Consider the following 24,085-nt stretch of genomic DNA (forward strand, 5'->3'; position numbering starts at 1 on the left):
TAGACATCCTGATCCACATAAGGTAAACACATGACACATTGTTCACTCATCCAATCAGAACTTCCTTTCTGATGTGTGGCAGAGCTCTGTGGTGTTTAGTTAATCTGTCCACTCCGATTCGCTAAGAATCATAAACAACTGAGCTTAGTAAAAGAGAACAACGCCATTTTAATTTAGTTCCATCGCAAGTTTCAACGTAGTTCCAACGTGAGTTCAACCAGCTCTCAAATCCATCTGATGTACATCATCGCTAAGTGAAGTACAGGCTGGCCAGTTGTATTTTCTACTTTTAAGCTGAGAACTGTCAAGCTGGAAAACTATGTGACGCTGAAATCTGCCGTTGTACCGGGAGACTTGCCATAGACTGGTTTGTTGTGCTGCCGACGCTGTTTCACCAGTTCCAGCACCAAGGAGGGTTGAGGACCTGGCATCTGGATCTAACACGGAGGTCTTCGCACGGTACGTAGATCGGCATAGATAGCGTCTCATGTCTTCCTCCTGAAGTCCATCGTCGATCAGTTAGGGCAACAACAACTCGCACTCAGACTCGCTTTCACCAGATGGAGGTTCTGAACTGACACACACACACACCAACACTTCAGCTTACATCCATCTGCATCCATCATTAGAGAGTTAGTCCTGGTGACTGTTTCGAATAATTATAAAATAAATATTCTTAAACGTCCCAGCTCTTTCTCTCTTCTTGTCTCTAATTCAATACAAGGTGTTTGAATAAAATCCCCTGTGGTAAAAACAACCTCTTCTGATTCTAAGGGCCCGGTCCAAAGATTAATGATCCAGCTCAGGTTTGAATCAGTGATATCTCTGGACCTTAATAAAAGTGTAAGAATATACCAATTATATTCCGCTACATTATATTTTACTTTTTTTTGTGAAGCGCTTCGTGATTTTTATCTTGAGAGGCGCTATAGAAAAGATATTTTCTTCTTCTTCTTCTTCTTCTTCTTCTTCTTCTTCTTCTTCAGCTTGACTGATTTCTAACCTTTGTATGTACATTAAGTCAACTCATTCAAACCATATAATTTCTAATCTGATTTTCACCCACCAGAATGCTAATTTTTGTTTTTATATGTTTGTCTGGTTTTATTTTTTAATTCAATACATTATTAACCAGGTATCTTTTTCTTTTGTTACGGCCATTTTAGCCGGGTACAAACCAGCAATATGTATTATTTGTCAAACACAATATCCCTACGTATTGATGGTTGGAAATCATAGTTATTAAACACATTTGTCTTTATTTTTACCATTGTAATTTAATTACCCCAAAATCTTAAAAACAAATTTGACTTATCGATGAAAAATCGATTTGTTTGTGTGGTATGAACTATACATTAATTGGTTTTGTATTTTTAGACAAGTTAAGGGACTTCACTATTAATGTTTTACAAAACAGACTCACAAAGTAAAGAAAAAATACACAAAAGTCTCTGGTCGAGCACAGTCGAACACAGACCGTCCTGATCACGACAGCCAATCAGCTCCCAGTACGTAAATTTGTCGTTGCTTATTGGCTGAGCCGTGGAGGAAAAGGCTGGCTGGACAGCAAAGATGTCCGCGGTCATTTGAAAACCTGTTGTAGCCAAATCATTATTTTGCCAGCTTTATCGACTCGTTTTGTCTGTACGCAGCGGTCACACCGTTGTGCTCAAACAAGCCTTACAAAAATAAAAGACGAGGACTCCGCGACAAGAGCCAGACTATTCCTTATTATCAGGCAAGCGAATAAATATGTCCCTGTATTGTTAATGCTAATGCTAGCTAACACGCTATCTAGCAATTAACAGTGGTTCTATATGAGGGATTAGCTATAGCATGCTAATGTTTGGTTACTTCCAGCTGTATAATAAAAAGAGAGCTTTGCTTAAGGCTGCTAAAATAACCTATCGAACCTATTATGAACAGACGCGTAGCTTCTGAAACTATCGTTGACTACAACGATCGTAACAATCTTTAATAGAGAAGTGATGACTTAATTCGTGCTATTCTGCAATTGACTGTACTTATAGAATCTTAATTAAGAATAAATAAAATTATAATACAGTATTTAAAGACATTAACTGTTGCCAGAGTTCTTATTTAAAATTTAACATGTTTTCAGGTCTGAATAGGAGAAAATGCTATTTTAACTGTTCTGTCTAAATTGTATTCATGTCTTCCACACATGATTCAGTCTGTCTATCTGTCTAGAGAGATAGATTTGTGTGTGTGTCTTTCTAATTATTTATCTTTATTCTTATTTTGCCACAGAAATAATGCTGAAATCTGTAACTCATGTCGGAAGTCGTGTATGAAGAGACAGCCACGATGATTGCCGCAGGGGAATTGCAGTCGTTTGTCCCGTTTGGCCGCGAGCACTGCAGGAACCATCCAAATGCCTTCAACCTGCAGCTTCGAGAGCTCCAGCCAGCCTCTGAGCTCTGGTCATCTGATGGTGCTGCTGGCCTGGTAGGGTCTCTGCAGGAAGTCAGTCTGCAGGAGAGAGAGAGGGTGAGATTGCATGATCTTTGAGCGTTAATTTGAAATGTGCCATGTTTATTGTTTAGTAGTTCTTTGGTTCACACTAATGAATGGCGTTTAATTGAAGGAATGGTGGCAGCTAAGGAAGGGATGCACGGGAGTCAAAGAAGAGGAGGTCATGTTTGAAGAAGAGCTTTATGCGGCTGGAAACGTGGTTGTTTGGAGTCAAGGCAGCCGGACACAAGCCTCTAGTGTGTACAAGGCTTTCACTGTTGACAGTCCAGTGCAGCAGGTTGGCAAATATGAAAGCCAAATATCAATTTCTGTTTAGAAAATATAAATTTTAATTGTTAAATTCAAAGCTCAATGAAATCTCATGGTTTCTTTCCCGGTCTTGACACAATCTTGTTTTTTTCTGAAGGCTTTATGGTGCAACTTTGCTGTTCTTCAAAACAACAATGACGGTACAGTAATATTTAAGACCGTTTGTTGTCGGCTAGTAAGAATTGCTGCAGCTCTACCTTTCTATCTTTATTGAAATGACTACATGCTTTTAATTGTTGTCTTTTTGCAGAAGAAGTGGAGCAGACGATTTGTATTGTCCAGAGCAGCTGTATTAATGTTCACACTGTGACTGGGAAAGATTTTATCTCACCACTACCTTTCCAGGTGAGGAACAGAGATGCTGGTGTGTTGTTTTTATATCACAAGTCAAGATGGCTCAGAAAACTGATGCTGGCCTCTTTTTTGTTCCAGTTTGTTGGTTTTGTTTTTCTTATTTTATTTCCTGTCTGTCTCCTTTTCAACCTTCTAGGTCTCAAATGTCTGGGCGACAAAGTTTGGACTTTTGTTGGAACGGAAAATTTCAGCAAATGACACCCAGCTCAACCCCCCAGGGTATCTTAGCAGCACTAACAAGTTCTTGCATATGCATTCTCATGTCAAAGAACTTTGTTTAGGTTTCTCCCAACAGTGTCTGTATACATGTACTGATTAGTCACACGCCACAGACACTAATGCATGTGGACACGGTGTGTATTGCAGCTTCCTTACATCTTGTTTTACAGGGAACCCCTTCCCATGGTGTTCAGCATGCTGCACCCTCTAGACGAGATTGCACCACTTGTGTCCAAACCTTCAAGTAACACACACACACACACACACACACACACACACACACACACACACACTCGCGCGCGCATCACGTCTCATGCATTTTTGTGAGTGATGGTTGATAATACTTTTACATTCTTTTGTTAATGTTTTTTTTAGGTCAGTTTGATAGCTCCACTGTGCATTATATGTCTGACTCCACCATGAAGATCGTGTTCACCTGCTGCCAGCCCTCTATACTTGTATCGTACGACACTGTACAAGGAACACACACTGTGTGGGCGCTGCGCAAAGTCACTCATGATGTAGGTGACCTCATATAAGCACAAAGAAACTCAGTCTTGTGTCTACTTAGCCCTGTTGTTGATTAGAGATTGACTGATATGGTTTTTTTCTGTTGTCGATGCCGATATTTAGCGGTCATGGTCAGCTGATGGCCGATATGTGCTGCTAATTGTTTTTGGGGCAGATTTTCACGGCCTATATCTAGATGTTTTCTGTCTTATTTGCATGCTAAAATGTCACAAATAACAGTAGATGCACAACATTTCTAAATCTAATCAGAGTTTGAACTCTGAATTTAACCAGCTGTTGAGTCTTAAGTGTGCTATTCAGTATTAAAATCAAACATTTAACCAAAGTTAAACAAACTTATACTTTTTGTTTTTATACTTTGTAAAAATGTTATGCCTTTATCTGCCTTTTCCTTTATGTACATTGCCTGAATCATGAAAATGAGAGAGAAACAATATTTTGGCTCACTTGTCTGTCCAGAACATAATGTGAACAGGCAACAAAAGACTAATTTAGTTTGATGTTCCTCTTATTTATAGGAGTGCTCGACAGTTTTAAGGTATCCGACAGAGCCCGTTGGGAAGCCACTGGGTCTCATGGCTTCAAATTTTCTGACCTCTCATTTACGTAACATCTCTCGTCTGGACTCTCCTGGTGGAAGTGGAACAGAGTTGAAAAGGTTGGCTGCTTTGTGCTTTGGAACGTTTGCTCTGGTTGGCATCAGTGTTTCCCCTACATAGGCTCAGGCCAAAAACATTTCTGCTGTGTCAGTTTGTCAACTTCCACCTTATTTAGTGTGATGGTGTGCCAGGACCTGAGGTTTTCCTAGCAGGCTGCTTTTATTTGGCACATTTTACATAACTCTTAAAATTGATATTTTCTCTACTTTCCTAATCTTTTTGTACTGAGTTTGATTTTAGTATTATTGTCTTCCTTGAAAATAAATATTTTAAAAATCAAATCAATCAAAAATACTTTATTAATCCCAGAGGGAAATTGATTGCTGTAGTAGCTCAGAATAATAATAATAATCAAGTCATCAAAGAGTTGTTGTATATTACAATGGCTGTTGGCAGGAAGGATCTCCAGTAGCGGTCAGTGTTGCAGCGAAACTGAAGAAGCCTCTGACTGAAGACACTCTTCCGTTGTCTGACAGTCTTGTGAAGAGAATGCTCAGGGTTGTCCATAATTTTCTTGATTCTCTGGAGAATCCTTCTTTGCATTATCTCCTCCAGCGGTTCCGAAACTGCCGAAACTCTGGCTGAGTCCTTGAAATGGCTTGGAGTTCCTCCATCTTGTTGGCTAGTGATCTCACATTGCCCATTATGATCGATGGAAGAGATGGTTTGAATTTCCTCTTTCTCTGTCTCCGTGTTGCTCCCGCTCTGCACCCATGCTTCTTGCATTTTAACTCATTTGGGATTTGTGGCTTCAGTTGAGGTATTATTTCAGCCTTTCCAATGTTAATCAGCTGCTCCCGATTGTAAACAGCTCATTGCCATGGTTACGCATCATCACAAATGCTCACAAAGTGAAAAAAGCTAAGAAATAGCAGTAAAAATCCTCCAAGCTTCACAGCACCAGAAACAGAAAAGTAAAGTGTCCAAAAAATATAGTTTTTCTTGAGAAACTAGAAGAAAAAATGTCCAAGAAAAGGCAAAACTTACATATAGTCAACAGAGCTACTCCAATATGCAGCCGCCCAGAGCAGCGCAGTTCTGGAAATATAAACAATAATGAGACACTTTAAATCGAACTTCTAAGAGTCTGTACATGTAATTTCATGCTAATTAGCATTTGCTCAGTTACAATGTGTCAGAACAATCTCTGGTCCCACTGTTCTCTTCTATCCTTTGTGTCCTTCCTCTAGTTGTGCTCTGAGCTCTCCTAAGCACTACAACGTTCTACGAAGTAACCCGAACAGGGCCGTGACCTCTTCGCCTGGAGCGCACTCTCGAGTTCATTCCCCAAATATATCCAACATGGCTGCCCTAAGGTGAGTTTAACCTGGTCAGATGTTGACTCTGGATCATAACTGGTTAAAAATAACGTTTTTCCTATTTCTTCCATCCCAGCCGTGCCCACTCTCCAGGCATGGCAGCTCCGTCCTTTTCAGGCGCGTCTCGTTTCAACACGTCTTTCCACAGCCCATCCTCCAGGGGGCACCACGGTTTGTTGTCCTCTCCTAACAGCACCGTGAACGAGACGGTGCTCCCGCCAGAGATGGAGCCCATTGTACCCGACCTCTGCGTGGAGCAGCTGTGGACTGAGACGGTCGCTGCTGGCTGTCACAGGTAATAACCAGAACTGAGTCAGCTTGAAAACAGACATACAGACTTGATTCATTTACAGCAATGACAGTTATTAGAATTACTGATATTTCTGTTTTAATATAAATTCATCATTTTCTTCTAATTGATTGCTTTTATTCACTTTTCTGTTATGTTAGGTCATCAAGACTCTTAATGAAATGTATCCATGCCTCATCTTTTTATGTCAAATGACCTTTTGAGGACAAATTAGCTTAGGCAAGCAATTTGATTAACGCAAGTTTTTCTTAAGCTACTGTTCCATCTTTTCTTTTTCCTCTTGGGTCATTAAACTCATTATTTTTTTTTTAGCATTTTTTGATGATAATTAATGTGTCATTGTTGCACAAAAATGTAAAATATACCTAAACAAGTGGGAGAAAAAATATGCCGTTCTGATCTGTTTGCTTCTGCAGGGAGATGAGCAGTCAGGCATCAAAAGTGTTCATTACCTCTGACCTCTGTGAGAACCGGTATCTCTGTTTCCTGGTGGAGTCTCATCAGCAGCTGAGGTCAACAGATACATGCCACACACACACACCGTCATTTTCATTTTGAAGCTCTGAGTCTGATATTTGAAACTAGAGCTGGTTTACTCAAGCTCTGATGTATATTCTTGGTTTGTTGGTGACTGTTTTGTGTAAAATTACACATGCAGCAGAGTCAGTCATTGATGCAATTTGTGTCATTCTAAATATTTCACATTTAATTACATTAGTCTTCACACCGTGACCCATCTGAGTGGCTCTATTTTCTTCTATCCACAGATGTGTGAAATTTATCGAGAGCAACGAATCGTCTCAGCTCATCTTCCCGTCTGTGACGACCATTTCTGCCAAAGATGCAGCACCTCTACAGGTAAGTTAACTACAGTATTGGTCTATCAATGGAAATGTCAATTAGAAGAACAATCGAGTGCTTCTGACAACAGATTTCTGCTCGACAGAATATAGACGCCATGTTGGTTCTGGAGGCGTGTGGCAGTCTGGTTCTTTACACAGGAATCACCAGGGTAGGTACAGCCCAGATATATGTATGTCGATGGTACAGCCTCGGGAGAAATCTCTGATGACTGTTTTCTACTTCAGACCATTTATTTATTTTTTTGCCATGGAGTGAAAGTCATGAATTTGTTTCCTTGTCTTCCTGCAGGTCAGTAAGGTGTTTGTTCCTGGTCTTTTGTCCCCCAGCTTCAGCCTTTCCAACCAGCGGCCCCAGATCAGTACTCCTGTGGAGAGTGTCAGCACACCTGCTAATGGTGTAAACAGGCACATCCAGAGACTCAGTGAGGTACCAGCACAGGTCAAGACAGGAAGTTAATGAACGACAAATAGAAATCCATTTACTTTCCCAAGTTTTATTCTCTAACTTTTGCACACCCTTTTTTCAGGATTTTATGCCTTCACCAGTATCAGAGCCTAAGGGTCTAAACAACAAACACCATGAAGCATCATTTTTTGAAGATCACATTTTCCAACAAGCCACACCCTGCATACATGGTTTACGGGATCCTGTCTGCAACCGGGTTACTTTGGTGAGTTTGCTTTTGTAAAAATGAAAAAAAAAAAAAAAAAAAAAAAAAAAAAAAAAAAAAAAAAAAAAAAAAAAAAAAAAAAAGACAGTCACTTAAAGTCTCTTTCTAGAGTATTTCTCTCATTCAATGGCACTATCTAGTGGCTGACAAGCATATCACACACATAGTCTCTGGATCCATTTTTTTAAGATGGCAACTTCATGTTTCTGTTTATAAATGTGCCTCTGTAGCCGACAAACAGAGCTAAACCACGTTGTTTTACACGTATTATTCTCATGTCATGTTGTGTTTTCATATATTCATATTTTAAAGACTTGTCTGTGGAAAAATACATCAACTCTACATCAGCAGGTATGCTGTAGTCTAACGCTATTGGTGAGTTTTGGTTGGTGCTCAGTTCCCTATTGCTCGGAGCTCTGCTGGGCAGGGGGCGTGCTTAGCAAAAAAAAAAAAGACGTACTTGATAAGATAATGACTTTTACGGATTTCTGAAAAATCATACATAATTTCTGAAAGGGGAAAACTCTGAAAAGATACTTTAAGACAAGAAGTTATTTTTTGCTAGAGCTAATATTTTGGGTGTGTCAGAATCCCTGGGAAGGATGCTTGTAAGAGCGCATTTTGAGGTCGATGACGTCACAGCGCAGCAACGAGTACTGTCCGAATTCCTAGAATACTCATTCTCGCGTCCTCGCTACACCCACTTATATATATAAATTTCACTTTAGTTTCCTTACTTTGAACTAATATATGATGACCTGCTTTGCACATGTATTTTTTTAATAAAAAGTTGAGTAAAACATAAATAATTACACCAATGTTTTTTTATTTCACTAAACGAACTAGAGGAGGCAGACACTAAGCTTTCATAAAGCAGGAGACATGGCAGAGACTAACCTGTTGCTGGTCTCATTTCATTTTGCTGCGTGACTTTATTTCCATGTTTATTCCTGCTCAGGGCTTTTATGGGGCACATTCTGTTAACCACCAAGTCTAAAATGCTCCCACGCTGTGCCTTTTTCTAACCGCTTCATTTGTGAGTAAATTTATTTGGTCATGTGACTAGCTCTTCTTCTGTGGTTATGGGTTAGGGTTAGTGAGCTGGCAGTCAACCAACCAGTTAACCAGGCAAAACTATTTTACCAGTTATAACATTAACAGGAATTAACCGATTAACTATGAACATCCCTTATTTTAACCAAACATGGTCACAGAAACAAGAGATTTTGATTGGTTTGATTTTCTGACATTTTTTCTTTGGGCCCTTTATGTATCAATTATTTATGTTGAACCCTGCAGAGAATTTCAAAGCTCCAGATTTGGGCTGTCGAGTTGATTGGTTATTTTCTCATGAAGTTTTTTCTCTTTTAAAATACAGAATTTGCCCAACCCAGTTGGATATAACATGATCTTAATGTCACTAGAGATGTGGGTCTATTATCCACATATAGATTGGAGCCATGCCACCTTACTCTCGTCTCTTCCAAAAAGTCATTGTGGTAGAGCTGGCGATCCATTGGAAATGAGATTATCTTCATCCAAGTTTCTATAATGTGTGTGTGTGTGTGTGTGTGTGGGGGGGGGGGGTCTAAAGCCTCAAAGCAACAGTGATTTTTTTTTTTTAGAAAACATCCTAGAAATTGCGGTCACCATCAAAGTGGAGCGTTGTTTTCAACACGAGTCGAGAGCAATGCTAAAGCCCTAATAGAAACTCTGATCCAGAACTTTACTTCCTAATTCCAGTCTGTTGGGTATTAACTCTTCTCCTTTTGTAGATTTACAACAGTTTGGTGTTTTTGCTATATCAATTTATATTTAAATACATCTGGACTCTTTCTCTGCTGAAATATTTCATCACCAGACTTTTTTTGTTTTTAACAAAATCTGATTGAGCATGACTAATTTTCTATTTACCTGCTTTAGTTACAGTTTATAAAGCAGATGATTGAAATAGACACAATCTTAAATTTCACCACACTTCTGTGAAATTGGACTGCAAATCAAATCAAACTGTATTTATACAGCACAATTCATACAATAAATGCAACTCAAAGTGCTTTACAAATTAAAATGACCCCACATACCCACATTCCCTCCATCCCCATAAATATAAAAGCAGTATGACAATAATACCCCCATTACACTCATCGTCTTGACACACACACACACACACACACACACACACAAAGGTGTCATTTGTATTCTGGTGTTTGTTTAATTATCAACAGGAACTCGGCGGTGGTGCCATGCTGAGGATCTCTGTACCTGAAGTTGCTACATCTGAGCTGGGTAAGAGAAACGCCATGATCATGTATGTTATACACAATAAAATGAAATTGCCATTTGAAACTCTGTGTTTTTGTTGGGTAGTGTAACTGTTAAAAGAATGCATACGTTTTTAATCGGACCATCTCAACTAGAGCCCTGCACGGGCCTAAAATCTGAGCCCGTGTCCGGCCCGGCCCGAGGGTATGGAGCCCCAGCCCGACCCGGCCCGAAAAGGTTTTCAGGATTCTCTGGCCTGACCCGAGCCCAAGCCCGACTTTTTTTTAACCAACTAAATGAAAAAAAAGTGCGTCAATCCTGACCAATGTGTTAAAAGACGTGCAGGATCCGATCAATTTGTTTTCCCCTCATTTACCGTCACGGAGATAACGGCGCACTGGCTCTGGTGTTAATCAAGTTAAATTTGATCTCTTTCCAACAATTTTCACAAGAAAACAAAACAGTCAAGAGCAGGGCTCGTGTTGTGTTGACCGGATAGTTCCCGTATTTGACGGTTAATTTTGACGGAGAAAGAATAGAAAAAATTGCCCCGACGCATGCAGACGAACTAACATCTTATTCATTATGCACATCGCAGATTTAGCTAAATCACCCAAGAAAAGATTCCCATCTGAACATCTGAGCTGGACATTGCTCAGCGCAGCTGAGCGCGTCGCAGAACCAGAGCGCATGCGGGAAGCTTCCTCCCACTGAAGCGAGTGTTTTCCAAACCCTGTCACTCAGAGAGACTTGTCACTTAGTAAATGTTCCCTGATTATGAAACTTTGGCTGAATAGTGCTTGTTCCTGTCTCCAATGTGGCGACACATCCAGGAGCCGTCTGAGGAGAATCCCAGAATCTCACATCCTTTTCAGCTCAGAAAGCACATATGATTAAGCATAAGCGTGACCCAACCCAGTCTCACAGCAAGACTGGGTTGGAACTGTTCAGGTTTACGCAGACAATCTTCACATAGAATTGACTTACAGATATAAAATTAATTCAGTAAAATATAAAGCATTTTATTTGAATATCCATTCATTATTTTACAAGCACAGAGAGCAGCATCAGATGGGATGGAAGAGCCGCGGGTTGCCGATCCCTGCTCTAGTTCAAGATATCATTAAAATTCCAAAAGTGCTGAAAAGATTAAAAATTGGGCTTTTCGTGCACATAAAATACATTACGGTAGCCACCGGGATTCCCTGTCTTGAGCGCAACGAATCACAACACAGATTCAGAGACGCACCGAGTTTGTCATCTAAAATGCTCTGTTTTATAACTTTTGAATGGCGGATCAGATTCAAATAATTCCAACAGTTCCTAAAAGTACATAAACGCAGCTTTCCAATGATCTATAGCATGAAGCAATCGGAGTTAAAGAAAATATCGCTACGAGGGGAAATCCTGCTGTACAGCCTGATTGAAACGGAGTGCAGCACTGCGGTGAAAGCGGATAACCTATAAAATGACATGTTGAGGACGCAAACTCAATACATCTCTTTTATTGTGAGGTAATAATTTCTCCGAGTTTTGTGGTTGCGGGCGGGAGTAGACATGTACGCTGCAGGTGCGGGCGGGAGTGTAACACACGTTGCGGTTGCAGGCGGTAATGGTCAGAAATTCAGCGGGAGCGGGCAGGAGCGGGATGAAGAAAGTCCCGCGCAGGGCTCTACTGCTGCGTTTAAGTGTTTCAATTTTTTTTAATGAATTTGATTAAAAATAAAGGCGCCCGGCCCGTGTCCGAGGTAATTGCACAGTCGTTGGCCCAAAGCCTGGCCCTCGGGCCGTCAGGCCGGGCCGACCTGAGGGCCTAGGGCTTCAGTGCAGGGCTCTAATCTCAACACATGCTGGTGGCTGAGTCATAACAGCTAGAACCTTTAAATTAGGTTTGAAAGCCATTGTGTGTTTAACCTTGACGTATAATCTTGATTTACTGAGGATGCCATTACAAGGCAGACACACACACACACACTTATAGTGATTATTCACTTACGTCAGTGTCCTCTGTAGCTCAGAACAGTCGGATGCATGTGTTCCCATTACTTTTTTCTTTTAACCTTTAGAATTAATTAGTTTAATGTGGAAAACATTGCATCATTTTTGGTTTTAGAAACATATGTAATTTATTTTTCTCTGTTCAAAACAATGAGAAAACAAAATATTGTTGCAGATATAATATTTCTGTTGCATAATAATATCACAGCAAGAAGCTGAACAATGCCTGTATGAATCTGTCATGGTCAGCTGATGACCAATATGTGCCGCCAATTTTCATGGCCAATATCTCGTTTTCCATCTTATTTTTATGCTAAATGTCGCTAAAAACATCAGTTCATGCACAATTTCTGATGCTGAATCAGGTTTTGAAGTTTAACCAAATGTTAAATCCTATTTTTGTGCAATGCTGTGTTAAAATCAGACATCTAACTAAAGTTAAACAAATAAAAAAATTAACAAAGTATTAAATATTCAAAACTGCAACATAAAAAGAAGTTTTAGTTGAAAATAAGTTTTAGAGCATTTGTTATGCAGATGTTATTCAGGAAAATAAATATACATTTAAATAAAATTCTGCAGCAGTACCGGATTGCTTCACGATGTCCCTGACTTTAAATCAGGCGTACTAAGGAGCCATTCTTCCGGCTCTAGGAGGGTGCAGACGCTTTTTTCCTCCTCTCCTCCATATCTTATATCTTATCCTCAAGGCCTTTGTCTCTCTGTGTGTGCTGGGTGCACGGCTGCTTCTGCATTTTTTCTGGAAACTGAAATTCACTAAAATGGATCTCGTCAGTTGGTCTCTCAACGCGATTGATACAATTTTTTTCAACGATAAGAACGGGAGAAGGGGCTCCCGGATGCTCCTCTGCGACAGACCCAGTTGGACACATCATGGACTCCTGGAAACAGTGGAACTTGATTTGTTTATCTCAGCTGTCTGTGGAGGACTCAGAAGACGTGTGGATATTCATGGTGTTGGTGTCAGGTTTCCTGCTCATTGACCTTGGAGGCTACCTGGCTTACCGTAAAATTAACGAGCTGTCGAGGAATACTGACCTGATCCCGGAGCTCAGAGATGGTTTGCACCGTGCTGTGAATTCACAGACTTGCATAATTGTCGAGATGAATCGTAAGCTTGGAACTTTGGCCGAGATTCATTATTGGCACAAAAGATGGATGCCATCAAGGAGAGAGTGGACGAATCAGCACGGATTGGGTTAGATTAATGTCCATTATTGGGATTTTGGGAGGTTGAGGACCAACAAACTGTAAGACACAGAGGAAATTATCTCTGTCTGGCCCCAAAACAATTTCTAATCGGAATCTGGCGTCATTGAGCCTGCAAGGCTCCAACGAAAACTCTCCCCTCAGAAGATATGTGGAATTTGCCGTCGCTATGGCAACTCAGCTCTGTCTCCTTTCCCAGCCCGGGCGGGACTGCGGGAAGGCCGCCAAAGCTCCAGGGTCACTGCAACCCTCCAACCCTCAATGCTCCCCCCCCCTATCCACACTGAGGTGACATGCCCTACTTATCGTGGCTGCAGGAACTGAAGTGGGGATAGTCCCAACCCACCACCCCACCTAGTGGACACTTATGTTGTGTTGTCTGAAGTCTGTTGCATATCTGTCTGAGGTGTTTTTTTTTTCGCAGAGCAAAGCTGCCCTCCCTGTGGAGGGTAGCTCTGAAGTGCCTTTTTTCCCCCTCCACCTGAACCAATCCTCATGTAACCCTCTTATCTCTATTAAGGTAGCGCGACTCAGGGTTGCGAATGACCACAGTCACCAATTCTGTGTCTTGCCCATGTATGTCTGATCTCTGAATTGTGTGTACTGAAACTCTAATTTCCCTCTGGGATTAATAAAGTATTTTTGATTTGATGTTGTTTCTGATACAAATATGCACTTTTATGCTGATGATGGTTATGTATTGTTTTGGAACTTCACTTTCTCAGGCTATTGAATCCGTGCAGAAAGCTTTTGTTGTAGTCCAGCATTCACTTCATCAGTTAAAACTGGTCCTCAATGCTGAGAAGACTAAGCTAATGTTTTCCAATAGGAAAGTGCCAAATATTGTTCTACTAGTGACCACTCTAGAAGGGAAGGTCATAGCTGTGGCCCATGAATACAAGTACAAGTGTCTTGATTGATGACTCACTTACTTTTAAACCACACATAGAAAAACTGGTGGAAAAACTAAGACTTAAGCTAGGTTTTTTCACTTGTAATAAATTGTGTTTGTTTTTTTAAGCAAAAAAGTGTCTTGTCACTGCTACTTTTTTTATCCGTGTTACATTATGGTGATCTTTTTTTTATATGAATGCTTCTTTCACTGCTCTTCAAAAGCTGGACTTTGAGGTTTATCACCAAACTGTAGAGCCATGACACATCCCTGTAATTTGTATTTGTGAGTGGGATGGCTGTCATTAGCCACTAGAAGGTAGGGTCATTGATATGTTTTTATATACGAGGCATTGTTTGGATTATTGCCTTTATATATGTGCACTTTAATCACACAGAGTAGTGTTGACTGTTATTCTTTAAGGTCCAATGATCAGCTGTTGCTCTCTGTCCCATTTGCTCGTACAGAGATTGGGAAGAAAGCCTTTACCTATTCAGCTCCTTCTAAAGGAACGCGCTGCAAAATGCCTGAAACTGAACTAGTTTCCTTAAATGAATTCAAAAGCAAGCTAAAAACATCAGAGACCACATCAGTAAATTACAATTGTTTTAATGATCTATGATATTTTGCCACTGCTTTTATGTTGTAACTGTGTGACATTTTGCTGCCTCTGGGCCCGGACACCTTTATAAAAGAGGTTTTAATCTCAATGGGATTTTTATCTCCTGGATAAAGAAAGGATTAAAAAAAATTATATATTATATTTATATATTATATATATATATATAATATATATATAAATTATATATAAATTATGTATAGATTATATATATTATATGTTATATATAATTTATATGAGAGAGAGAGAGAGAGAGAGAGAGAGAGAGAGAGAGAGAGAGAGAGAGAGAGAGAGAGAGAGAGAGAGAGAGAGAGAGAGAGAGAGAGAGAGAGAGAGAGAGAGAGAGAGAGAGAGAGAGAGAGAGAGAGAGAGAGAGAGAGAGAGAGAGAGAGAGAGAGAGAGAGAGAGAGAGAGAGAGAGAGAGAGAGAGAGAGAGAGAGAGAGAGAGAGAGAGAGAGAGAGAGAGAGAAAAAAAAAAACCATCGGGTGGAAAACAACTCCGTCAGGATGCTCTTTTCTTCGTCCTCACCTGCTGACTGCCAGGCTGGGTGGGTTGTCCCGATGGTGTAGCAGTTTGGTTGCCAGACCTCTGTGGCCAAACTGGTCAAGGTACTGAGCCAGAAGGAGCTAGCTGGGCCTCCTGAGGCAACGGTCAACACTGTGATTTCCTCCCCCAGATCTGGCTCCGGCTTTGTGGTCATGTCCTCACAGAGTTTTGCTTGGTACTTCCAGATGATCCGATGGAGCCCAAGTGTCAGCTCAAAGTCAACAAACTAATAATAATGAAAATAATCCCATCAACATAGTAATGACGAGAGTATTTCCAAGTTTCTTAATCCTCAAGTAAAGTAAAAGTAGATTAAACTAAACAAACGGGACACGTTGAGTTCCTGTTGTTAATGACGCCTACAGGTCCTGAACATCATCTCTTAAAAACACTGCAGAGATATTTTATATTCTTATCTCATGAATTTGGATGCAAAATGAATACCAGAGGTGAACATTCGAGAATGAGAGGCGTTGCTTATAGCTGAAATCACAGAAGTAGGTAGAAGGGCTTAAGATGCAATACAATTTCTGCCTCTAGATGGTGCCTGAGAAAAAAATCTCTGGGTTTCTGCTTCGAATCTGAGCTCAGCATGCATGTTATGTTTCCTCAGCATCTGATCCCACCTGGACACCAGTTTGAATTTTATGTGGAGTTTTGTCAAAGTTTAATTTCAAACTCAGACATTGTTGCTTTTTTTGTCCTTCACTGTCCCTTTGACTTCCTTCCTGTTTCTTGTTCACGCACCCTTCCCTATTGTTTAGTAATCGATTGAATAGATTAGACTCTCTTCCTTTAATGAAATGGCATTTATCCACCTCTTTCTTGACCTTTCCTGCTTCGGATGTCCAATTAAGATAGCCTAGTGATGTAGATTAGGAATCTGATTGGTCAGACATTGTAACACTAATTACTCTTGTGTGTGTGTGTGTGTGTGTGTGTGTGTGTGTGTGTGTGTGTGTGTGTGTGTGTGTGTGTGTGTTTTGAGTATTGAAAGCCAAATACCAGCTTTTAATACTCAGCTGAATCAGAGACACGGAGTCAAAAAACAAAACAAATAAAATGCAGTTTTAAAACCTTTAAAAAAAATGAAATTTAGAAGATAATGATTTCAGGGTTTCTAACAGTGTTGCAGTGTCCTTCAGCCGTGTGTAACTCTACCAACTGCCTTTGGGTACAAAACACAAAATCAAATTAATCAATTTATACTTTGGTAGAAAATAGGATCCAGATTTTTGGTAGCTGAATTTTTCTTTTGTAATCTAAAAGACTGAGAAGAAAAACCTGATTGACTGAGGGGATCATGAATCTACTAAGAGAAAATTCTGCAGCAGCAAAGTCAGATTTTAAAGTTTTTCTTTTAATATTGTCCAAATTTTTATTTTTTTCTGGATGTTTTCAGTGCAAAAGTGCCTTCAGGCTATTCGATTCATCCTGCCCAAAGATGCTGCGATGAAGGTTTGTGATTTTAAATGTTATCACCACATCACAACCACCCTAACCTTAAAGGTCCACAGAAAGACATTAGATTCATGACTGTTCAGAGACATTGTTTTTATTCCTCTTTCTTCTGCTAAATGTGCAGGTTTTGGTGAAGTGGTACAACATCTACAACGCCCCCGGTGGCTCAAGTGCTCATGCTGAGTGGAGCTTGTTTGTCACCTGTTTTATGACGCTGATGGGCTACAACACAGAGCGCCTGGCCTGGACTCGACATGTTGGTTCACTCTTGTGTATTGTGTGTTTGAATGTCCAGTTCACCAGTTAAACAAGTGAATTGTTGTTTATCTTTTCAGATTACATTTACATGTTGTATTTTTTCTGTCCTCTGCTCCTTTTTCCAAAGCTACATTTCGAAGTGCCTCTTTCTCCAGTTATCGCGGCTAAGAAGGCTCGTCACTCTGCTCAAGGCTCCGAAGAGGTGCGTGTGTTTTGGAGATCAGGAATCATTATCGCAACAAATGAGTTGGAGGAAAAGTGATTTATAAAAAGCCTTTCATTTCAACAACCACAGCTCTCAATAATAAGGGAACTTCCTAAATTTTAGATGTTCTTATAGACGGTCTCTGAAGTGCCAATGTGTGTGGGATTATACGTTTACGTCAAAGACGTCAAATGTCTGGAACCTTTGGTGTCAGACAGTTTTTCAGTTCAATTTCAATTTAAATATAAAAATTTAAGGAACTAAATGCAAGACTTCCACAGTAATCACAAAACTGCCTAAGGTCTTAGTAATGTTGGAAGGAAGGTTATATTGAAATGGGTTGTCAGTTTTGCTTAAAGCCAGAACTGAAGCTAGTAAACAGGAACAACCCAGAAGTTATTTCTTGTAACCTTGAAGCCCTTCTTAGAAGACACACCATGCCAGCAAATCAGTGTAATACTGCTGCCACCGTGTGCCTTATGAAAGCCGTGGCAGCATGGCGATGCAGAACTATTGCGTCATTCATGCTGCATGCTTGGTAGTAGCGTTGCCGCAAAGCCTGACTCGTGAATGCATATTACGCCTTGGCGCAACAGAGGGAGGTGCCATGGTCACGTAAGTAAGTAATGCCAAGCTTAAGTCGGCAACTACATTAATAAATAAAAGTAAACACGGATCGTATGTTTCGCTTTTGTAAACAGAATCAGCCGAGATGGTAAACTGGAGCAATGCAGAGCTCCAGGAGCTTTTCTCTGTTAGAGCTGAAGCTCAGATCACCTGAGACTGAACAGGGACATTGGAGGACCGACAACTTTAGGAGTGGCTGTTGAAAAAAAACATAAGGAGCGCAGCTTTAATCACAATGAAACGCGTTATGTCCAAGCTAAAAGGAAGTTTGTGACAGCACAGAGAACGCCCCCATACCCCCTTTATACCGCCATTGTGCATTCTTTTGTAAAAAGGACGTGATTGTGCCACATTACTGCCACAGTCTGACCACTTATAAACAAACTAAAGCTCTCTGATGCCAGCTCAGTTTTGCTGCAAATTGGCAGCATTGTTTTATAAAGGAGGTTAAAGATCCTTTTGTTTTACTCAAATATTGGCTAAAGAAGGCTAGAGGCTAATGTTGAGCTAACAATGCTAACGGTGAAGTAGAAGCAAATAGTCAGCTCTAAAAATATCTTAAGCTACTTTTTAATCACGAACAATTCAGTATTATAGTGAAGTGTGTGTGTGAAGTGAAAAATGAGTCAGTCACCCAAGAGTGCTAGCACCACATATAATGTATTTATCTACTAATCAACTTACCGTGTATGACTCGTCTTTGCTTGTCATCTAGAATCTTCTGGTTCCGATCCATAACTGCCAACAGCCATGACACTCACAGAAGGGCAGTGACAAAGTAATATTTTGCTTAGAACTCAAATTTGACCACAGGATGTCATTCTCGCATATTACGCCTTTTAACCCTCCCACTGTCTTTATGGGTAACCCCACGAGAAAAGTTGGCCATTGAGCAGGATTGATGGTTTATTACTTGAGGTTCACGTGGCAGGGGTGAGGTGGTGTTCATTCCTCACCCTTGCCACATGGACCCAAGGGATAAACCATCAACCCTGCTCAATGGTCAGCTTTCCTCATGTGGTCACACCCATTAGGACAGTGGGAGGGTTAATGACATATCACATTTATGGGAGTTAAATCAACACATTTCTGTGATGGGATTTATGCTGCACAGTGGGATGTAAACAGGTGTTGTGAAGAAGAAAACAAAAATGATAATGCTAAGTGAATAAATATTTATTTTAAACCGGTATATAACCTGAGTAGTGAATTGCAGTCACAACAGTCAGCTGGCCTGTTATATAACGTAAAACAAAATAAACTTTTAATCATTTCAGTTAAAAAAGGCATCAAAGACCAAATTTCCCACAACATCCCTTTTCATTCCCTTCCCTCTTCTTTCCCTGGAAGCTTGAAGTTTACTGACTGATATTAAATCAATACAGGTAGAGTTAGCATTCAAGCTAGCACCATGTTAGCCTGAAGCCAACGCAGCATGCAAAATGATCTCCACTATTATTTATTTATATATAAAAAATATATATATATTTATACAATACAATACATTACTTGGTATTTAAGTATTTTTCGTATGACTTAGTATTTATCCATCCTGAAGAAACTTTTTTCAACTCTTCATCAAGTTTGTAGATCACAAAGCTCTTGTCCATCCTTTACAATTGTCTCTTGTGTCCATTTTACTTTTGTGAACGTCTCGGGAGGAGTTTTGCAGAAGACTCCCAAAATCTTCTTTCAGAATTAGATGGCAATTGACAACTAGGCAACTTCAGTACTTGTTGTGTTTGCTTCACTAGAAACCTTTTTTCTGGCGTCCCCCCACTGTAAATGCTGGGAACAGAGGTGCGTTCTTGTTGATTGACAGCTCCCTCTTGTGGATCCGCAACCCTATTGGTCAACGCTTTAGGCTCATGTAAATGATTCATTTTGCTGTGGAGGCCAGAGGAGGGACTTAGGAGAAATCTAAATACCGTAAATCCTCTAATACAGGCCTGTATTCAATTAACGGCCGGGTCTCATATTTTGGCCGGTGCCGGAGTCGGCGGAGGTGAATAATGGCCGGTCTCTTATTGTGGCCGGGTGGAATGTGGTAACAAGCAAGTACGGGGGCGGTTGTGTCATCCGTCTCACTTTTGATTTGCCAGTGATAGACCACGAGGGTAACTTTAACCGTGCGGAGACGAAGAGGAGGCGAAAATTTGATATCAAGTTCAAAGAGAACATGCGCTGCAGAACACTGGGGAGCAATAGGGGTTGTATGAACTAGTCGACTTCACTATAGTGACTTTCTATGCCTGTCATCGAGTAGTCGCTGTCACGTGATAATGACCGGCAAGATGCAGCCCTCGGAAAAGACAGCAGCCTTCTGTCAGCAGGTGACAAGCTCCTACGCTCAAGGGGGCAACGCGCTGTGTCAGAGCGTCAGTACTGACACGCGATCGTTCATGTCGGTTCATTTCCTTTAATGTTTTCTGTCCTTTATTTGCGCCTGATGTGTTTTGCTGCTGTGGAGCGGGGCGCATCACCTTGTCCTCCGGTGACACACCAATCACTGATGCGGCCGCCAAGCAGCGAGCACTCTGCTGTTTTTGCAGTCGGTAGATCTGCGTCCTGAGCACGGCCACAGTAACATAATCAAATCAGGTGTCGCCACCTCAAAAACTAATTTAACACGCGATCGTTCATGTCGTTTCATTTCCTTTAATGTGTTCTGTCTTTTATTTGCGCCTGATGCATTTCGCTGCATGCTGTGGAGCGGGGCGCTGCGCGCATCACCTTGTCCTCCGACGCACTGATCACTGATGCGGCCGGCAAGCAGCGAGCACTCCGCTGTTTTTGCGGTCGGTAGATCTTTTAGAACTGCAGTTCAAAGGTAACTCATACGGTGAATATATATGAACCCAGGTAGCAGTTTCTCTTTAGGATTGAGAGGAGATGCAGGAAGATAATAAACAGAGACAGGACAGAAAAATAGTCAAATAAAACAAGTTATTTTTTGTACCTGCTGGTTGCAACAAACAGACACCATTGAAGGTAATCAGAAGTGAGGAACAGAAAATGAAATAATTATTTTAATGTTTAGAGCAGCAGGAACTCCGAGAGGCTGCAGGCGCATCAGTGAGTTTGCGGCCGCTGCGCAGGGGGAGGGGGGGAGAGGGCTGAAGCAGAAACTACCATTGTTAAAAGAAATGTGTTTAACTTTGAAAATGTGGGCGCAATTTTAATTGTCAAAAACTCCAGCGAACCATTAGTTCATTTTGCTCAAATAGAAATGGAGGCCTGCCTCTAATTCTGGTCCTCCTTCCAATAAAGGCCTGGAGCTTGATGAGCTTGAGTCAAATACAAGCCCGGGCCTGTATTAGAGGATTTACGGTAGTAAAAGATGACTTACTTTAGATCATAGAACAGATTGTCACATTTAAGCATTTTTAAGTTACTTCAAATCCATGCACCCCATCTTAAATTCATTCACATTTATTTTTACTTTTGTATGTGTTAATTTATGCTGCACTCTTTACTATCTGTGACTTGCTCTTTAATTTAAACATTAAAACTAGGCCTTAATCCACGAAACACCCTTGTAGAATTGTCTTTAAAATGCCTCTAATTAAAGGCAATTTACCAAGTAATCTGTGTTTGTGTATGCTCCTATAAAAGCAAGCATGGCTGGAAAATGTCAATCAGCTGGAGGCTCACTTTGCTGCGGAAACTTGAGTCAGATTTGAGTTAAGCTACCATGTAGTTCATTGTAGTCGCTGAGAGCCATTGCTTTGTTTGAATATTTCAGACCTATAAAAAAATAAACAAAAGCAGACCATTTATGTTGCTGGTTAACTCTCAGGGCTCACTGCTGGGACAGTCAATGAAGTCAGGTCTTGATCAGTTCAACCTGAGTTGGTGTTTTTCCTTTAATATGTCGACATAATTACTTCCATTAACCATTAGTCATCCTCTTATAACTGTGTGTAATCATTTTATTTGTAATATTTATTTTTGGTTGTGTTTTGTCACCTTTTAATCCTTTTTAAAACTTGGCTTTCATCTATCCCCTCTCTCTGCAGGATTGGGACTACTTGTTGGCATCTCGTTACCATCGACAGATAATTTCCCAGCCTGTCTGTGCTTCAGTGGAATCCAGTGATATTGTTGCCACAGAAATGGGGGACTTGTCTTCTGTGCGTATCGCACGCTGTTTACTGCTTTTTTTGGCATGTTGTAACATTTAGAGACTTATGTTTTATCCTTATGAATGCAAACATTTCAGGATGTCTCTTCCATTCTGCTTTAGGATAATAAACACAACTATAGTTCAACTGTATTACATCATAAAACTGTTATTTAGTCTGTTAATTTTAATAAAATGAAGAGTAATTATGAGCAATAATTGTTTAATACTTTATACAATGACTTTCATTCAGTATTTGTACTCTCAATAAATAAATAAATGGTTTAAAATAAAATTAAGATTTTTATATTTTTTAAAAATTAAAGAAAGTTAACTATTTTGCAAAGAAAGTATTTCTCTCCTTGTTCTTCCTGTACACCAGGCATCTTCCCCCGGTTCCTCTCTGAAGCTGGAGAGTTCAGCTCCTTTGTTCCCTCACATTCCCGCCCTGTTCTACGTTCTCCACCTGTTGTATCAGGAGCTGCAGCTGGACGAGCTGCACAGAGCTAAAGCTTCATCCCTGGTGTGTGTCCTTCAACAGCTGGCCAGGTACCCATCACAACATTGTACCTTATAGACATTAGCTTTGTTCAAGGACAGAACAAACTGTCCCTTTTTATACTCAATGAGAAATGACACCTCTGTCAAATATCACAATAACCAACAACCTGTTGAATTTTTCATAAATCGCATTGAACTTTCACTATGAGAAGGAAAGCGGGAATGCGGCTTATTGTTTTTAGTGAAAGTTTGTTTTTAATCCAGGTGCTTCAGTGATGTGTGCTGAGGAATAAACTTTAACAGATTGTCAAGTGGCTGCTGTTGTTGGTGACCATGATGAACAGACAATAGGTGGAGTGGGAGAGTGAAGCGCTCTTCATAGTAATTGGCCTGTACTGTTAGTACGTGGGTTGTGCTTAAGTATGGCACTTTTTTTACCCTTTCTTTTTCTAACTATCTAAACTTTACTGGGTACTAGAACGTAAAGCCACGTTTACCTTGTTGAGCAGCTTTGGGTGTATAATGTAGCATAACAAAAGCCTGCGTCTTCTCCGACCTGCTCCTCTCACCAAGACCTGGATCAAACCATGTGACAATGCTACCCCATCTGCTCTCTCAATTAACCACAGTTTCTTCCACACTTCTCGTGCATCTGGCCGAGGTGGTGGAACGGGCATGTTAATTTCCAACAAATGGATATACAGTCAGTTGCTACCCATCACTAAATACAACTCCTTTGAATACCATGCCAACCAGGTAACTGTACCGAAAAAATTATTTTTGGTTGTCGTATATCACCAACCATGTCAACTCGTAGACTTTCTTGATGAACTCGACACCCTGCTCTCCTCCTTTCCTGTCCCACAATGGTCCTTGGAGACATGAATATTCACCTGGACAATCCCAGCTCGTCAGGCTTCCTGTCACTAATGTCATCATTTGATCTAAAACTAGTAGAAAGTCCTCCAACTCACAAAGCTGGAAAAGCACTTGACCTCATTTTCACCAGAAACTGTGCCATAGACACACTCTGTCACAACGCTGCATCTTTCCGATCATTACTTCATCCATTTCAGCACGACTCTCCAAGGGAGGTCCACTGCTTCCTCCCCAATGGTCTCATTCCGCCACAACCTCCGCAATCTGGCACCCAACCACTTCTCCTCTCTTGTTGCCTCCACTCTTCCATCTCCCAGCACATTCTCTGCTTATGAAGTGAATGATGCTACCGAGCCACTCTGCTCCACACTCTGCTCTTGTCTTAACAACTTGTGCCCTTTAGCCACTAGACCTGCTAGACACTCTCAGTCGCACCCTTGGCTAAATGATACCCTCCGGTCTCTACGCACCATTCTTAGAGCTGTGGAACGGAAATGGCGCAAAACAAAATATCCTGGTGATCAATTGAAATTTCATGAATTACTGTCCTCATTCTCTGCCAGCATCACTGATGCAAAGAAAGCTTTCTACACTGACAAAATTCTCAGCTCTACTGACTCTCAGAAGCTATTTTCGACATTCAAAACTCTGCTCAACCCTCCGTCTCCACCTCCTACCAACAATCTATCAGCTGACACCTTTGCCTCATTCTTCACTGACAAAGTGGCAGCTATAAGCAAACAGTTTAC

At 40.7% G+C, this 24,085-nt stretch overlaps 1 protein-coding gene across 10 annotated transcripts in view; it reads left to right on the forward strand.

Moving 5' to 3' along the window:
• The first annotated feature begins 327 nt into the window (after positions 1 to 327).
• Positions 328 to 24,085, forward strand: part of anapc1 (anaphase promoting complex subunit 1) — an 81,251-nt gene continuing 57,493 nt past the window's right edge. For 4 of the 10 annotated variants that reach the window (XM_054750246.2, XM_054750248.2, XM_054750251.2 and 1 more), the window contains exons 1-22: positions 1,600 to 1,738; positions 2,272 to 2,511; positions 2,609 to 2,773; positions 2,903 to 2,945; positions 3,056 to 3,150; positions 3,296 to 3,378; positions 3,549 to 3,622; positions 3,754 to 3,899; positions 4,428 to 4,567; positions 5,759 to 5,884; positions 5,964 to 6,182; positions 6,614 to 6,709; positions 6,965 to 7,055; positions 7,129 to 7,209; positions 7,350 to 7,499; positions 7,588 to 7,731; positions 9,960 to 10,020; positions 16,685 to 16,740; positions 16,868 to 16,999; positions 17,129 to 17,203; positions 21,853 to 21,966; positions 22,339 to 22,505. In XM_054750246.2, the coding sequence (XP_054606221.2) occupies positions 2,296 to 2,511; positions 2,609 to 2,773; positions 2,903 to 2,945; positions 3,056 to 3,150; positions 3,296 to 3,378; positions 3,549 to 3,622; positions 3,754 to 3,899; positions 4,428 to 4,567; positions 5,759 to 5,884; positions 5,964 to 6,182; positions 6,614 to 6,709; positions 6,965 to 7,055; positions 7,129 to 7,209; positions 7,350 to 7,499; positions 7,588 to 7,731; positions 9,960 to 10,020; positions 16,685 to 16,740; positions 16,868 to 16,999; positions 17,129 to 17,203; positions 21,853 to 21,966; positions 22,339 to 22,505 (2,474 nt within the window). In that variant the 5' untranslated portion in view covers positions 1,600 to 1,738; positions 2,272 to 2,295. Of the gene's footprint in view, positions 460 to 1,599; positions 1,739 to 2,271; positions 2,512 to 2,608; positions 2,774 to 2,902; positions 2,946 to 3,055; positions 3,151 to 3,295; positions 3,379 to 3,548; positions 3,623 to 3,753; positions 3,900 to 4,427; positions 4,568 to 5,758; positions 5,885 to 5,963; positions 6,183 to 6,613; positions 6,710 to 6,964; positions 7,056 to 7,128; positions 7,210 to 7,349; positions 7,500 to 7,587; positions 7,732 to 9,959; positions 10,021 to 16,684; positions 16,741 to 16,867; positions 17,000 to 17,128; positions 17,204 to 21,852; positions 21,967 to 22,338; positions 22,506 to 24,085 lie in introns of those variants that run through there. The other 6 variants (XM_054750252.2, XM_054750254.2, XM_070542500.1 and 3 more) reach the window with 5 other exon arrangements.

This window comes from Nothobranchius furzeri, chromosome 12 (assembly GCF_043380555.1).
Source record: "Nothobranchius furzeri strain GRZ-AD chromosome 12, NfurGRZ-RIMD1, whole genome shotgun sequence".
Lineage (NCBI taxonomy): Eukaryota > Metazoa > Chordata > Actinopteri > Cyprinodontiformes > Nothobranchiidae > Nothobranchius > Nothobranchius furzeri.